The following is an 18,245-nucleotide window of genomic DNA, read 5'->3' as shown; positions in this document are numbered from 1 at the left end:
CCTTCCACACGAGGCGTGGATCTCACTCCATCCTCTCTTACATAAGGCGGGCGAGCGCGCTCCCGCCTCCGCCTCCCTCCGCCTCCCCCCACGCGGAGTGGGGCCGCGCCCTCCACTCCTCCTCTGCGAGCGCCTCCCAAGACCCCCTCTCGTCCCACTCCAGGAGGCGACTGTCGCCGGACCGTCGGTGGGCGGGCGGCAGCCGGGGCGTCTCTCTCCTGCACAGGAGCGCAAGGATAGGAGCCAGGAGCGCCTCGCCAGCTCGCATCTCCTCCCACTCTCGCCACCTCCCCTCCACGGCGTCTGTGCGATCCCCGCGGGCGCGGGGACCCGAGAGCAGCGCCCGCTCCGCTGGCGGTGGAACTGCGGGAGCGGCCGTGGTGGCCACGCTGCGCCTCCCTGCCTTTCCCGAGTGGGGGCAGAGTACTCGCAGGCGGGAGACGTCAGTGGCTAGGCGCAGAGGACGAGGGACCTTCAAACTCCTCCTCGGAGGCTCTTCTCCACCCCCTTTGGCCCCTGCCCTTGGAGAAAGTGGAGTGTGGCGCTCAGGCTGCTGTTATTTCTCAGGACTGCTTGGCGGTGGCCGGATTCAGCCTCCTGCCCGGCGGGGCTCTCTGCTGTTCGCGCGTCTCTTGGTGGCGTTCCTCTTCCCCGCACACCTCTGCCGACGATGAGGAAAGGTCTACGGGCGACAGCGGCCCGCTGCGGACTGGGACTAGGATACTTGCTGCAGATGCTTGTGTTACCTGCCCTGGCCCTGCTCAGCGCCAGCGGCACCGGTTCGGCCGCTCAAGGTAAGGGGGTCCACAGGGCGCGGCGGTCACCTCCCTTTGCTTCTGCCTTGCCTCTTTTCTGCCTCTCCGTCTCCCCGGTGATCCTAGCTTCCTCGTCTGCCTGATTGCCCTCAGTGGAAACCACTTTAAATTTCACTTTCCGAACTAGTTAAGAAACCAGGTTTTCAGCATTAGCTCCAGATGAGGATGGACCCGGGGTATGAAAGTGTGGCCGCTGCCGCCGCCTCTGTGCCTGTGGGATTCTGGAGTGTCTTTTGCACTTTCAGCCCCACACGCGGACGTTGTTGCATACTGTACACATGGAGGTTTCCAAAGGCACTGGATAGCGGCGGTGTGGTGTGCCAGACATGCGCCCCGATATGCGTGGTGTGCAGAGACTTCCCGCGGTGTGCGGTGGCTGGGCTTGCTGGATCTTCTCCCATCTCAGCTAAGGAAACGTGTCTAGGACCTATAGGTGTTGGTGCCCTCAGTCTGCTGGTGGGGCCTTATGGAGATGTTCAGTTGTAACTGTCTCTCCACTGGCAAGCTCTCCGTGTACCACTCCCGCCAGGCGAACCTTGAAAAACTTCATACCCACAACCCATGGTGGGAGACTCTAGTTGTTTCAAGCCAAGTCTACAACTCCCTGGAGTCGGAGCACTACTAACCAGTTTATAACTGGCTTTTTAATGCATGTAAGCCTTGAAGTAAGCGTGTGACATCCTGAGCAGAGCCGAGTTAGAGGGCATTTATTCAGAGTTGAAAACGTGTAAAGGCAGAGCGGAGGCACCTAGACTAAGGGTCATCTTTTGGTGTGTGTGCGGGGGGGGGGGGGGGGCGTCCCTTCTTGCTCAGTGAGTTTTAGGAGTTGGTGCAGTTTCCAGCGGTTCAGAATGGAAAGTGGGTAAAAGAAAGGCGGAGCTTTCTGTTTTATCGCCTGTCACCGAGGTATCTCATCCAAGCCCAGTTCCCACCCGAATCCTTCATCCACTAAACAAATAAAAAAAGTATTTATTTATTTTATGCCTATAGCCAGGAGGTGACATCGCTTTGAAAGAGGCAGCAACTGAGAAGCAGTTCAGAGACCTTCCTATCTACACACACACACACACACACACACACACACACACGTCTGGTTTGTTCCACTTCTTTTATAAATTTAGAGAGATGGGGAGGCTAAGCCATAACCCGGACTCCTCCACTGATGTGCCTAGACTGGTTTTTCCCACTGCAGACTTCATCTCCTAAAATCTCAATGCCCTGGTGCAGGAAGAGGGTGATGAATGCAGAAGGCAGCCTGGAGGCCAGGCAAGTCTGGTGCTTGCTCCCAAAAGAGGTATCATTAGCAAGGCAGTGTGAATCAGAGATAGCTACTTAAGAAGAATGTGGGTTTTTTTTCCCCCTGCTACATTACTAAGTGGCTATGCTCATAAATCCTTCCTTCCTTTTTTGGACTGGCTCTCCCATTCTTGGGGGTCAGCTCTGCACACTCCCAGAGCACATCTAACCATTTTCAAGGGACTCTGTGTTGGAAAGCCCATATTTCTTGAAATTGATCAGAAGTTCTCAGGACACTGGCCAGGAATGCTTAGAAGCAGACCTTAGGAAGCCTAAGTGAGCAACCTGAGGAACAGTTCTGGCAGCAGCTATGTGACTCCTGCTGGAAACCCTTGTCATTACTGGGTGCACAAAGAACTAAGCCATTGGGGTTGAGGAGCAGGGTAAGAAATGGTTTGGGAGCAGGCATGTTAAAGTCCCCAAAGATGCCAAAAGGAGGCAGGATCCCTGCGGAGAGCTTACAACAGCCAAATTAAAAAGACTGGGTAGGAGAAGAATCGATAGAGATAATCAAATGGGGGACTGTAAGTGGATTAATATTGAAAGGAGGGAGCAGAGCCTAAAAGAAAAGGAACCCCGGATTCTCTTTGCCTCTTGCACTTTTTCTTCGTCTGCTCCAGACAAGGCAAAGACTGAGGATTAATTCTGATCCTAGACAGCAAAAGAAAAGCAGGTTCAGCAGGGTGTGTGTGTGTTTCTTGGTGTGGTTTTTCTCCATTTACTTTAGTTCAGGGAGAATAACATTTCTCCTTCAAATCCCATAGTCTGAGAGGCAGGATTCCTACTTTTATCTTTGTTATCCTCCATGTTCCAGACCACCACCTCTTCCTGTGTTATCTGTGCTACATCAAAGGAAGTGTAAAGCACAGAAATCTGCTATCAGCTACTGTCCCTGTGGCTGCTACTCATTAGCCAGGCCTGTTTACTACTGACCTGCTGTTAACACTTTCTTCTCAAGTCATTCACTGTAGGATGGTCTGGGAGGCAGGCTCCCATCTCCTCTCCTGTATCCTTTCTCTTTATTTTGCATTAGAGCTCCCACACATAGCCTCAAGGTGCCATTTGCTTGTTCTGATACCTTAAAGACCCCAGTGGACTATTTTTATGAATGCAAGCACCTACGCAATTAGAACAGGGACATTCATTAAGTACTTTACAATGTGAAGGGTTTTAATCTGTTGGAGCAGTACTGTGAAAATGAGAAGCTTTTGAAAATAAATATGTATCTAGTTGAAAACAGCCTAGGAAAGAGAGGGGAGAAAAACAGTGCTTAAGATAGAACAGAGAGAGTATCATTTGTGAGTGAATGAGTTTTGCAACTGTGGTTTAAAGACAGACAGCAGTCATTTTAAATAGGTCCTTGGGAAATTCTCTAAGCTGTAGGCAACAATGTTCCTCTCTCTGCATGGGCTCTAATTGTTTCATTGAAGATTGCTGGGAAACCTTCACTCCAGGGAATTTTCAGGGCTCCTGACTTCCAAGAATGAAATATTTTTACTAGGAAGAGCAAGGAGAGAGAGAGAGAGAGAGAGAGAGAGAGAGAGAGAGAGAGAGAGAGAGAGAGAGAGAGAATGTGTTCATGAATTATTGTCTTCTATCATGCCAGCCTTACACATTATAATGCCTCTCTTATCTGCCACCAACTAGTGTTATGTGTGCTAACACCCTCAAATTCAGACCAAAAAATTACTGAGGACAAGTCAGAGATAATTCTCGTTGCGTTAATTTATAATGTGTTCAGAAAACAAGTAACACACTTCTCTTGGAGAGAAGGAAATCATACTTTCAGGACTTTATGCATGTTGTTGTGTTACTGATGAATTTAATTATTATTCTCTCATGTACTGCTCAATTGGGAGGACAAATTCATGCATTCTCTTTGGGGACCTATAATAAGTGAAAATAGGCAAGTTGGCCTTTGTTCGGCAGGTAATCCTGTGAATTCTAAGTTAGTGATAAAAAGTCTTCAGAGAACAAAGTTTCCAAGCACCTACTTTACAAAAACAAAGCAAGGAGTGTGGTGGTATACTCCTATAAGACTCCCACTGAAGGAGGCTGAGGCATGAGGAATATAAGTTCAAAGCTACTCTGTACAACAAAGCCAGACTTTGTCAATAAAACAAAGAAAAGAAATCATTACATTATAAAAACATCCTAGTTAAGCAGGGAAGGATCATTTAAAGTGTCTATCATTGCACCTTGGGAACAGATCATCATCAGAATTCATACCAATATATGCAAACAACTCGCCTAAGGATATAATGGAGGCATGAGATGTACTAGCCTCACTTTCTTGGCTTATTTAGTGTTATTGTTGAGACAAATCCAACCGTCCTCTGATGCGTGCAGTATCCCTCCTATTTGCATGATTGGGGGAGAATGTGCTTCATTGGGCCTTAACTGGACATAGCACGTTTCTGATTTAGGTCATAGCTTTGCTGGAGCAGCAGAGGGAGTCACTCTCAGAAGCACTGGGAATTGTAGCCATTTCTGGAAGATGCTGGAGGTAGAAGTTGAGCCTAGACTCCGGTCTTGAGGTTTCAGCCTAGATCACATGTAGTTGACCTTTGTGTCTGGGGCACTTAAAGTCAAATCTGTTTCCATTTCCTGCACACTTGTTTGAATAGAGTGTGTATTAGAAGTGATGCTCCTAACAAACTAATCTGGTCCACTGGTATTATGTCCCAGACTGTGTGTTGCTTGTTGGAGACTTAGACTTGAATAAACTGTCTTCAACCTCAAGGCAGACCTGTCAAAATAGCATATTAATTTCTGAGTTATAACACTGGGTTCAGATATGTTCCTTGTGTCAACGAGGCCATCTTTCTTCGGTGAGTGATAGTGGGGACAATTCTAACATTTTTATACATTGAGGATTAATGGTAATGATTTGGGTGCCAGTAGTAGGGAGGGGACACTTGGGGGTTGAGGCAGTCCAGACATATACTCTCATTCATTCTTCCCCTCTTCTGCATTGGCTGGTAACTCATGAGCCACACACCTCTGCCCCCACCTGATCCCATTACTGGAATTACAGCTGTGCACCAGTATGTCTATTTTGGAAGTGGGATTTTCCTGAAGTATTTCAAAAGTATTACTTATATTCCGATCCACCCACTTCTTGATAATGAGGATTGAATCTAGGTTCCTGTACATGTTGTGCCAGGCAAGTGCTATGCCATGCTGCTGTAGGCTCATCCCGATTTACTTGGAGGCAGTGTCTTTTGTTTATGACTTTGGGGAGGTCCAAGCCAAGAACTGCTCATGCGGTATGCCTGCTCTTCCTGTTAGCGCAATGCCTCAGAATTCTCCCACCCTCTACTAGCTACGTTATTTAACTTTTCAGTGCCTTATTTTCCTCACATGGAAGATGAGAAAAGAAATGCTGTAGTCATACTTGAGTTGATTTAACAAATGTAAACCAACTAGAGTAGTAGGTAGCTCTCAGGAAGTATTGTAATTCCTTGGCTTCCAACTTAGAAAAAAAAAAAACAGCAAAAAGTGAGGCAACTGTACCAGTATTTCAATTGACTCAACTCTATTTAAATTTTCAGATTTTATTTCTTGTGATTGTGGTGAACATAAACAATAAACAGTCATTGCTATATCTTTTCATGTCCCTCTCTGACCAACTTTGAAGACAAAGCTAAACATTTCAAGGGACCTTTATGTTTATTTTACTTATAGTTAAGACAAACACATTTCTCCTGCCATACTGTCATTCTGTTTTAAATTATTGATAGTGAATTTCTGCACTTAACCTCAAATACCTTATCTTCTCTCTGTCCTCTCTTCCCTCTTTATCTCTCTCTCTATTTCAATTACCATCTCCCTCTCAGTCTCTTAATCAACAACTTCCTGGACCCCTGCATGGATTCCTTTATTCTACTGCTTACTTGTATTTATTGCTGTTTGTATTTGTTAAGGAGGACTCCATGAATCTGAGAACTTTTATATAGAATGTCAGTTCCAAGATGTTTTAAATACAAACTCAGTGACAGTTTTGTGCTACTGAGTTGAAGTTCATTTTCAGGAGTAATTTTGAAATGCTGCCATATTTTTATTTGTAATTTTTTTAATGTAGCCTATAGTTTCTCTTGTATTTTGTCTTAAAATTTACAAAGTTTTGCTACAAATTATTTTGTACAAGCATCTCTGTAAACTCACAGAATCAGAAGTACTCAATGTGTGTATCCTCTCTAGCAGTTTGTATACAGCAAAATACTTCTTAATGAAAGTTTCAGATGTATGCCTCAAGTAGTTATACTCTTTATAAGGAAAAATGAGAAAATATCAAGCTATAATTTGAGCATTCATTTAAAAGTATTGGTTTGCATTTGAAATGTGGCCTTTCTCTCATTCTGAGCACTACTGCCCCCACAGAATTATACAGGGAAGTTCTGAAATACACAAAAGAATGTACTAGAATTAAGGCACTTAAACAGACCTTCTCTACACAGGGCTGAAGTACTGTGACATCAATTAAAATGAAGTTATAATCTAGAAAGTCAGCTACAACTTTGAAAGTGCCTAACCTGCAGAATTTTGCCCTTACATCAGTATACCTTTTATTAGCAGAGAACAGTAACTCAAAAGTGCTTTGTGTTGCAAAGTGAAGCATAACATATGAAAACTACAATGTTTGGGGAATACCCTCTGCTAATTAAACCACACACCGTGTCTTATTTTTCCATGGAAGAGAACGGGAACAAGGGGAACCTTCATCGTATTGACATGCCTACTGGAGTTCTTATTTCAAATATGAGGGATAGCATAATCCTATTAACATATGATATTGATTAATCAAATTTAACTCCAGAGTTACAAGCCTTATTTATTTTAAAATGTTGTGAGAATAGGGGGTTTTACTTTCATTAATCATTGTGTCATGCAGCTTCTGTGGCTAGTTTCATTTCTCAGCAATTATGAGAGCAGTAAAAAGGGCCTGGAAGACGAGCATATACTTTATGTCCAGCTATGGATGCTAAATAGAAACTCCTTCAATACATTTAACAGGCTTATTGATGAGTGCTATAATTTCTAAAAGTCTTAATTGATTATTTAATTGTGGACTACTCAAACTTAAATATATTTCATTGTGTTCTATTTTTTCCCCTATTGAAAAGTCTTATATAGGAAGCTTAATTTAAATAAAAAATAGGTTGGTGCGTATATATTAAAATGTTTCTGAAGTTCACTTATTAAACCAAATATGTCCAGGAACATAATTGTTGGCCTTTGTTTCTCACAGTTCGTGAAAGCTAAGGTGAGTATAGAAATTATGAAATTATGAAAAGATAATAATATAAAAGTTTTGAAGTAAAAACTTTGAGAAAAATTATCATGTAAAATTAATTCAGAAGATACATTCTCACAGAAAACAGAAGTTTTATATATTGTATTAGGCTGTAGGATGCAACATATTTCTAATCATTAGCAAAGAAAATTCAGAAATAAGATTAAAATTAAAGGAAGAAGTTTTTTATCATTCTACTTCCTATATGTTTACAAGTTTGTTACTTGTACTTAGATATTCTAAATAATTATGGTATCTTTTTTTTTAAATACCATGAACTGAAGGAGTCCTTTTGAAAAACTAACTCCTTTGAAATTAAGCAGACAGTCAATTTATTTTGACAGAACCTAAAAATGATAGTGACCATAGGACTGTTAACTATTTTGTGGGTTTTGAGATCTCTGTTATCTCTAATCTAAGCCAAACAAACCCCAAATTATCACCTAAACAAAAACTGGAAGATAAGAAAGAGGAGTAAATTCTGATAACTCTGAGATTGTACTGGCCTTGGCTGTTGGTCAAAAGAAAAGTGATATATTATATCTCATTCGAGTAAAGACTGCAAAGTGTACACATCGTGGCCACCCAGTGGAAAGTCTCAAGTTTAGCAAGTAGTAATGCTGTATCACTCTAAATAAAACAGCAACTATGTTGCCTCTCCTTTTCTTTGCAATCTTCTTCATTCTGGATCCCTAAAATGATGAGAGACTGTCACTTAAGTTGACTTAAGGGACTCAACCCAAGGATTGAAGGAAGCTGACACTTGCCCCCTCTTCACACACAGGGCCTTCACCTTGGAAAACAGAAACTCAACTCTGTGACTGCTTTCAGGAGTGGAGGGGAATCTTTGTGTTTATTTGTTTTTATGATTCGTTATTAGTCCAATCTGAACTAGAGGCCAAAGTAAGACTAATTTCTCCTCATAATATTGAAGAAGTTAATGATATAAAGCTTACATATAAATCATGTTGTCTTTCTCCAACTGACAAAGGATTTCCAAAGTGTTTTCCAAGGCTGTGTGTGTTAAGAAGTTGTATCTGAATCTTTCATGTACCTGTTTAAGCAAAATGTGTTTGACTGGAAATTAGATGAGCGCTAATCTGAGACCCACCAGTGATTTTTTTTTTTTTTTTTTTTGGAAATGCGCCACTTAATCTGAAGCTACCTTGTTAAACATTGCCACTGGCAACAATACCCTGTTGTTTCTGAGGACTCACCTGCTTGGAAGAAATCCGATAGCATGATGCTCAAATTATATGGGAATTCTTAGGGACAATTGTCCCTAAATATGAATTTGCTTAAGTGGAACTGACTTAATAGAATTACACTGCATTTTGAAAGTGACATTATCACTGTCTGCCTCTCCATGCTGAGTGAAATCTTTATTTTTATACCACTACTCGACACATGTCTTTCTCTACAAATAATGAAAAAGATTACAGTGAAACTGTTACCATTATCGTGCAATCACATGATTGAGAAAACTAGAAAGATGGCTGGGAAAATTTTCAGCTGTAGGTATGACGTCCTAGTTGTAAAGAGGAGGGATTGTTTTACTGAATTTATTATAAGTCAAATGAAAGACATGCAGGCAATTTTTAATGAATTAAATAACTGTAGCTTTCCTAGGATGATTTTAATGAAATGAATAAATTATACGGAGTAGATAAGTACAGTTTGATAAATCTCCTATGAACATATATGTGTATCTGAGTGTATGTGTAGCAATGAGTGTGCATTGTGTATCTGTAGTATCTTTGATATTTTAGAAGAAAACATTTATTTTCAAAGAGAAAACAAACCTGTCTAATAAATGTTTTATTTTTACTTATAGAGCTCATTTCTGAAGGTGATTATAAACTGGCAACTCAGATTTCATCACAGATTTCCTAATAAAAAATACATCCTACTTTTTTGCAGAAAGTTGCCTTTGCAAATTGCTGAGTCATTTCATTGTGTGGTGTAGAGACATACCTGTCTCATCTCTTAGCAACAAGTTGTCTCCTGATACCATGTGAGGTCTACTTTCTGTGGCCTATGGCAAACAGATGCAGAACTTGTGATGTTTTCCCCCATAGCCTTATGGTGGGCTCTCATGTACTGACTACAGTTGAATGTCTATGATCAGTAGAATATCTATTTCCAAGCAGGCAGGGGGAACAACTCTTGCACAGGGTCCTGAATCTTTCTGACTTCTCTAAGAGTCAGGGTTGTTCTGGAAGTGCCAACCATGAAGTGATCTTATACATGGGCCCACTGAAGGCAAGGTCAGCTGGGCTGTTATATATATGGCAATTTTGAACTGGCATTTTAAAAGTCCACAAATTCTAGAATTCAGATGCCCATGTTCAACACTCCATCATGCATACGTCCTTCATGGTTGACATGGGGTTTTCATAGCAAAACACATAGGATACTGTGAAAAATGACAAAGGAACTATTATTTCTCACAAAGTTTTGTGATTACAAGTCTAAAAGTTAATGCGAAAGGTTGCCTGTTTAATGCTGAATTGCAAATCTAAAAGGAGGATCTTAAAGATAACAGCAGACTCCAGAGTCCTTGGGTTTATTTAGCATTCAGTGACAGTCACTAAGTTAGGGAAAGGAATGTTCAAACAACACACTTGAGGAAAAGTGATTTTTATAGGAAGGAACCATTTCTGCTAATAGCCAGTAACTGCACATAACCCCACTGACATTAAAAGTCCATTAGCTAAGCCCAGTTTAAATACCAGCTGATGCCGTGTCAGCTAAATGTATGCTGGCATGTTTTCATAGAATGCAGTAATAGCAGTTCTGTATTTCCTTTCTAAACCTATGTACATTAAGTCAAACAAATGCCATCTGATAGTAGTAGCAGGGCTGCTGCTAAAGAGGCAGAGGTTTGTGATGAAACAAAAGTAGCAGTCTCTGGAACAAGAAGATAATGTGTGGCAGTGATGTCTTTAAACTGGAGGCTTTGAAAGAAATCATCTGGAATAGTTTAAGCTGACATTCTAAAGGAGTTGTTTCCATAGGAGCCTGCATTCACATAAGGTGCCCTGAGAAGTTCACTTAAGGAGATTTTTTTTCTGCTATTAGCTACAATGTTTATTTTTCCATATACTTTGAAACCACAGGAAGTCCTTCCACAAACGGTTATGTGTATAAGTGGGGAGGCGAGTGAGGGTCTGGAAGAGGATTGCACGAAAGCACAGGTGTAATTTAACATGCTAATGTTTATAAATGATCTCTGGGGCAATATGTTAGAAGCTATGCGATATGTATGTGCTGCCTGCAATGAAAGTGATGGTGGAAATGCTCATATCAGGCCCCTACCGAATTCCTTAAAGATATTTCTCACCTTTAGAAAATTTTAGACAAAACTTGGATACAGCCGATTATTATAGACTCTGCAGTATTTTGTAAGTCATCTGAGAATAGACCGTAAGCCAGGGTTCTGCAAGCGTGACACCATGGTGGTGCTGAACACGGCTGCTCAGTCATCTGGTGTGAGCAGAAACCTGGGCAGTACTTAATCGGCGGCTGTCATGCTCACGCCACTCTAAAGCACTAGGAGACCGCCCGAGCCACCTCCCCCTTCCCCATTATCAGGCCATTAGCAAAACCCAGCATAAATCAGGAGGGCGGAGCCCAAGTCAGCACATGACCCCATCACATGTGCACAAGCTTCCTGAGCATCTTCATAATCGTCACTGAAATTCTTATCACATTTTTTTGCCTTTGGGGTTCTGAGTTCTGTTCTCGAACTAAACGTCACGACTTTTACTTATTTCTACTTTGAAATTAAGTGAGCATTTTTTTCCACATGGTAAAAAGTAAAAGCCTTACATGTCCCTGTATTTCTTGAAAAGAATGATAGCAAAAAAGAAAAAGCCTACTCTTTAACAAAAGCAGAGATTTTTCCTTTTGTGTGACTAGATTCTCATACAAGCGTTTCTTAATGAAATCAAGAAGTTCTCTTTAGTGTCACTAACTGTTTTAATACATCCCAGGACACTGTAAATGTTCATTTTGAATGAATTGTGAGCTTCCATGGTCAGAGTTTATGAAATTAAATTACTAACCAAAATCCCATTTACTGACATGTTATATGAAGGCCTTGGTGAATAAACTTGTCTTTAGTACATAACACAGGCATTAATAACAGACGGGAACGTGTCTCACTCCAAACAAGTGAACTTTGATTTTTAATTTTCAACCTACTTTTAAAGACTAAAAACATCTTTTATAATGGCTATTTCCATACATTTTTTTTCTTTTGTCGTGCTTGAAATTTAATTCTATTGTGAAATGAAAAGAGAATGTCATTGTATTTGGCTGCATAATAAATGTGTACCCATCTACAAACTTGTATTATGAAATTGAATTACGTTGAAAATATAACAAGATGGTCATAGATTGATTGAAATTGGACAGTTATTACATTAGCTTAGAACATTTTTTTTGTTTTGTTTTGTAAAATAACTCCGTGCTGTGTAATAGACTTGCTGTCTTGGGCAGTTTGAAAAGAATGCACCCCTCTTGGTATGACTACATTTTTCAAAGAATGGAGTAAACACATTCCCACTTAAATGTGTTAATTTATGCTTGTCAGGCTTTTCAGAAAATAGTCCATGTACACTCTGAGATTTATCATGACCACATTCACATAAGTGGATGGCTTTATTTCTCTCCTCTTCTCTCTCTCTCTCTCTCTCTCTCTCTCTCTCTCTCTCTCTCTCTCTCTCTCTCTCTCTCTACTTCTGTCTCTTTTCTTGACTACCAGGAAATTAAAATCGTACTGTTCACATGGCTGTGCACACCTGGGAATGTAGCCTGCATCTGAGTGTTTGGGTGTGATAATTTTCAAGTTGAAAAAATATATAAAATACAACAAAATTTATTGAAATATCCATATATATGAATAGTGGGTATCCTGTGACAACTGGTACTAGAAATGCTTCCATTATGTCTGTGAGTCCCTTGGCAAAAATGAGTAAAGTGTCTGAACTTTGTGTCAGGCACTCATGTACAAGTATAAAAATCTTAGTTTCACATCACACTGGGAGCAAAAGATAAAAATAATTGCAGTATTGATGTCGTAGAACTGAAGGGAGGAATGGGGTTATGCAAAGTGAAGAGCTGAGGACAGGGCTTGGCACTAGACAAACACTTTGTGTCCTTTGGTCTTTGATATATCTGTTGCTATTTTATTCTTATCATAAATGGCTACACTACATAACTGTTTTCATTTGGCATTGCTAAAATTCTATTACAAGAATGAGAGGACTGTGTTCAGTTGGGATTAATATCAAATGGAGGAACAGCTTATGGGCCAACAAAAATGTTTTATTATTAAAGATACAGTTTTAGAAGAAATTGTCGCATTTTAAAAGTCAAAAGCTATACCAAATTATGATACATTTTACACTAAAGTACTTTGGAAATTAATATTTGCTTTAGTGTGAGGTTTTAAGAACACAGTTCTTTTTACTTATGAATGTAAGTGTTTGCTGTGTATATGTGTATGTGCCTCTGGAAGCCAGAAGAGGGTATATGACCCCCGGAACTGGCATGCCAGTCACTTGTGCATCATGTAGGTCCTTGGAGTCAAACCCTAGTCCTCCATAAGAATTAGAAGTGCTCTTGTCCATTTAGCTATCTCTCTAGCCCCAGTGACATCTTTTTAATAGCAAATTCTGAATCTCGAATGTATTTCAGCTTAACTAGCATTTGATAACTTTAGGTGAAAAACACCCATTTATTCTTTTTAAACGATGCATTGCAATGTTTGTTAAATGGAGGTTAAAGACTAAGAAAAATTAATTATTGAACTCTTATTTTTTGGCTAATATTTAAACTCTTTCTAAAGGAATTGAAACAATTAACCTTTTTCATTATGTCAAAAGTTTTAACATTGCAAAGCATTTACTGATTCTAAAATGAAAGCAAAAGTTAATTAAACTAAAATTTCCAAGCAAGGCCAGAGTTCTTCATATGCTCAGGGTATATATTAAGATAAAAGACAAAAAGAGAGAAGAAATTAATTACTTGCCCAAACTCTTCAATGTATCTGCATGTATAGCGTGTATGTGCATGTGGGTGGGGGTATCTAGTTATTACTGGATCTGGTCTGCACTTCATTGAATTAAATATTTTAAATGGATTCAAGGAGAGGCCAATGGAGCTCTGTAGTTTCTCATAGGCATCCATCTACAACTTGTGTTCTGTAAGAAGGAAAGAGAATATTTGCAAAGATTATAGTCCTGTTCACAAAAACGTTTCCAGTGTGTAGTTATAAAAGGAAAATTTAGGTTGGTTGAATAATGACTCTATTTTGAGAAGAGTACGGGCAAAGGAGAAGTTTCCCAGTTCCAAAGACTATCCAGTATTGTATTTTATGGTTCACGGTGACATGACTCATACTTTTGTTCTTTTGTTTTATATTTTTTCAAAATATGTCCACTTGATAAGTAGATAACCAAAGAGCACAACACAAACTACTGCAGTTCTAGATCCTTTAGCAACCACAATGTGATAGATACATTAAACAATATAGTGAACAAGGACCTGTCATTCACCACATCAGAACTCTCCCTTAGGGGGCAGAGATCTCTTTGTAGTTTGTGTTATGCAAACCTAAGATTTAATGTCATTTATTTTTTAACCCTACTTTGTCCTTCCCCACTCCCCTAAATGGTGTCCTAAGAAACATCCACTTTTTGAAAAGGGAAAGTTATAGGGACTCTATATAATCAGAAGTGAGTGTCATCTACATAATTTTAAAAGCTCTTATCTTTATAGATTTTATTCTGTTGAAAGAATGTAGCAGAAGCAATCTGGAATGTTTTTGATGATTGATTAGCCTGTTTTTCTGGTGTTTATCACTACATATAGCATTTAATTTGTAGTAGTTTCCTTGGAGAATTTCCAGGAGTAAAAAACACAATGCCTGAGTGATGAGCCTGTACTTTTGATTCCTTCCAGCATGTGTCGTCTCCTTAAGGAAAAAATCAAGCTTCTCAATGTTGATGTTTTAAACACTAAGATGGTTTACAGACTGTCAGTACGCAATTGCCAAAGGTTTTTGCTTCATTTTTTAATTGATGTAAGCATTACCTATAGTTCCTAGAATAGATGATTTGCTATTTTACTGAACAAGTAGAGGAGCCATTCAGAAAGTTATGTTATTAAAACCAGAAATTATTTCTTAAAGTCCCATATAATTGAATGGTAGAAAAATTTAAATATACTCAAATATTTAATGGTGTTGTATTAGGAAAGATGCATGTTACTTTAATATGGTCACATATAGCCATTTCACTGAAGTGGAGAAGCAAAGATGTTTCTTGGCCATTACCCTCTGACCTGCAGAGTGGAATCGGGTAAATGTAGCACCATATGCAGAGCCCTTTCTCTTCAAACGCTTGCCTGTATAAACTTCACATTGCTGGCAGGATAATTTGTGCTTCTATGTCTTACTTAACTCCTACAAGCTTTTCTCTAACTACAGGATTATACTCTCCCCTCAGCAGGCACTTGCTTCAGGCTAGACCATCTATGGCCCCAGTAGGACAGCACCTTATCTATACCTACCTACCCCAGGCTTTGTAGCAAGCCACAAATGGCTTAACGCTATTCTTCTCTCTTACTCCTTCATTGCTCAGCCATTCATTTCCCCTCCTCCAGGTTTCACACACTGTTCATTTTAGTTTAACTAGGTCAGTAAAATGACTTCTCATACCCAGCTTTACTGCTCTTCTCTTCCTGAGTTCCCAGCTACACGTCAGTATGGTGAGTGTTTGGTCCCTAGTCACCCTGTTGTCTTTAGCACTTGACATAGGATTTGACACAAGGGTAGTATATAATATCCTTCTTTGAATGGTACTGAATAAATTCATGTTTTTGCATAAATAACAAGAGTGTGGCTTTTTGACAACTCATTTTGGTAGAATTAGCTTCTCTCTTTGCCTCTTGATTTAAGAGTTTCTCGATCAAGTGAAGTAACTGTGGCTCTCTGGTTGAGAACCCAGACAGACCGAAGAGTGAGTTTTTACCATCCATTAGGTACCAATCATTTTAGTGGGGATCTCTAGTGTCCAGATATTGAAGGCAAATCCCCATCCAGAGTTAGTATTGGAAAGTGACAAAGTGTTTAAACAGAGAGAACCTATTGGATTACTGGCCATGTGTTCTGGAAATTCTTTTTTCTCTTCTGTACTCTTTTCTTCCTGGTCATCATGGGCCAGCAGGTCTGAACCACCCCTGTGCTTCTAACAACTCTATGCTGCCTTGTTAAAGAACCCAAAATAGCAACATGGCCAACTGACCATAGACCGAGACCTTGGAAACCAGGAGTGAAGATAATTTTTCTTCCCTTAGGTTGACTATGTCAGAAATTATACCACAGCCACAAAAAGCTAAGAAATCAACCAAAAGGTCAGCTTTCTTCACTTTAGAGATCCATTTCCGTTGGATTTTCTATCCTATGTTGAGTTCATGGCTCTTTAGTGATGAATTTTGATTCTATGATATATGACACAAATAAGCTCTAAATAATGATGTACAAAAACTTTGAGCACAGCTGAACTCAGTGCCCCAGTCAGTCCGCTGTAACAGAACAGGGAGCTGTGGAGGTTCACAAATCAGAAGTTCCTGATTATTTGCCGGAGACTTTTCTCAGTTCTTCACTTGTTGATATTGATAATAAAAACTAACTTTCCAATTTTTATGCATCATTTATTGCTCTAGGGGATAGTTATTTTTCTCTCTGGCAGGATGTGAGAGTATATATGTAATGCGAGGCTAAAATGTAGCTGTCCTGTGGAGAACCTATTGGCCCAGATTCAAGATAACCAATCCATTTGCATCATGAATAATCACTATCCTTTTCCTATTTTCTGAAGATATTTTTTGTGGACTTATGGCCTATTATTTTTACATTAAATATTTTGATTTTTAGACTGGAAAATTATACAGTAAAATAATATTATAAAGCATTATTGAATGAATCAAAAGTTCTTACAGGCATTGGATTATGTGACTCTGCTAGTTGTGAACAAATTCTAACAAGGAGTAACTCCTCTAAGACTACAGCAAACACAGCCCCAACTTGCCCTGGATAATTACTGTGGAGATCTATGTGGGGATCTTTAACTAGTGCTGTTTGTAATCAGGCAGTCTGATGCTTGCCTTGCCATTGAGCAGAGGAAGTGGTAAGGAGACAGACCTGTAATTAGCAACATCAGGTGCCCAGAATGGAATGCCAAAGAGATGGTCAAAGAGCAAATACTGCTTCAGCAAAGACAGTCAGTTTAGACTCAAAGACATTTGAAGTTAAAAAAAAAATAGTTGAGAGCAGTATTAAAATAATACTTCTCTGTACACAAAGAAAAATGTAATAAACCCTTTAATGGAAGTTAACCTCTTCCCAGACACCTAAGTGTTCTGAAGAGAAGGCAGTTAAAGCCAAGATGAATGCTGATTTTAAAGAAGGAATGGTTTAACATAAAACTTTTTTGGTTTTTAAAATGTTTATTTGTGATTTTAAAATGTTTTGATCTTTGTGTGATTAAGGGTCATTTGAAAGAATTGAATGGAAATGAGTTTCTTTTTACAGAGTAATTTTCATGACTTTAAAGACACCAACTCTTGGTTTCTTGATCATATAACCTAAATCTCCTGTCAGTTAGCAGTCTACTGTGATAATCCATTTTACTTTTAAAAAGGGAGGAAAATATTATCCTTAGAGGCTTTTAAATGGATAACAAGTCAAGTGGTAAAATATATACAACAAATCATGTAATTAATTTACAGAAAAAAATGTATCTAGGTAATAATTTCTATTACTGAAATTCACTTAGTGGGGTTATTTTGATGCAGCAATATCATCCACTCTTTCAAACTAGAGTCTATGGTGATGGCCTCAGTGTTATCTTTGAGTTGTTGTTTTCATGTTTGTTTCTTGTCGGGCTATCTGCTAAAATCTGCACTCTGAAGTCTTTTATGTCTCTCCATTATAAAGTGAAGTGAAATTTTATATGGAGTTTTTCCTTCCTCCCTCCCTCCCTCTCTCTTTCTCTTTTCCTTTCACCTCCCCTATTATCTTTTCTCTCCTCCCCTTCCTTGCTCACCTCACCTCCCCCCTCCAAATAAAGTTAAACTTTGGTTGTTTGTGCCATGGGAAATGCAGGGAAAGAGGAGACCTCATGCCAGAGAAAAGCATAGTGATGACAAATCTCTTTAACTCCATTCATGCTCAGATGTGTCCAGTATCTACTTCAGGGGAATATTTGTCTTGCTGCCTCATATAGACTTTGTGTTTACTACTGTGGAAGCAACTGGGGGAGCCAGTCCTTTGCTCCGCTGCCTTTGCCAGGCATACCCTCAACTCCCACCGTACTTTTATGTCAAGCTCTTGCTCTACGTAAAAGAAAGATGTAAAATTTATTCTGGAAATTTGCCAGAACAGACCAGCCAGCCCTCAAAAATGCAAAGGAGAAAGATCTCTGTAGCTAAGTTAAAATAAACTTGCCACAGCTGACAAAAGTTATGCTTAGGATAACTCTACCTAAAAAAAAAAAAAGGCATCTTCATTATTGAAGGTCTCAGTTTGGTTCAAATCAAATACCAAATATGGGAGTTTCGAGAATGATCTAAAAGAGGGGAGATACAAAATGAGAGAAAATAACAACTGTATGATGTATAACTGCTCTGTATATTTCACTTACTTGAATTTCTTTTACTTCAGGTTGTTGAATGAATTAGACTATGCCTGACATCAAAGCAGTAGTTAATAAAGTTCTCAATGTGTGGCTCAATGGCTGCCTGAGGACTTGATAGCAGAAATTTAAACT

The 18,245-nt window shown here is 39.6% G+C and overlaps 1 protein-coding gene across 2 annotated transcripts in view; it reads left to right on the top strand.

Annotated features, from left to right (window-relative positions):
• The first annotated feature begins 425 nt into the window (after window positions 1–425).
• The window catches only part of Unc5c (unc-5 netrin receptor C), a 339,558-nt gene continuing 321,738 nt past the window's right edge, over window positions 426–18,245 (top strand). Inside the window, exon 1 of one of the 2 annotated variants that reach the window (XM_075981231.1) lies at window positions 426–794. In XM_075981231.1, the coding sequence (XP_075837346.1) occupies window positions 671–794 (124 nt within the window). In that variant the 5' untranslated portion in view covers window positions 426–670. The remainder of the gene's footprint in view (window positions 795–18,245) is intronic. The other variant, XM_075981232.1, reaches the window with a different exon arrangement.

The sequence above is a fragment of the Microtus pennsylvanicus genome, chromosome 7, assembly GCF_037038515.1.
Source record: "Microtus pennsylvanicus isolate mMicPen1 chromosome 7, mMicPen1.hap1, whole genome shotgun sequence".
NCBI lineage: Eukaryota > Metazoa > Chordata > Mammalia > Rodentia > Cricetidae > Microtus > Microtus pennsylvanicus.
Note: the sequence above shows the minus strand (reverse complement) of the source record. Positions and strands in the feature narration are given on the sequence as shown.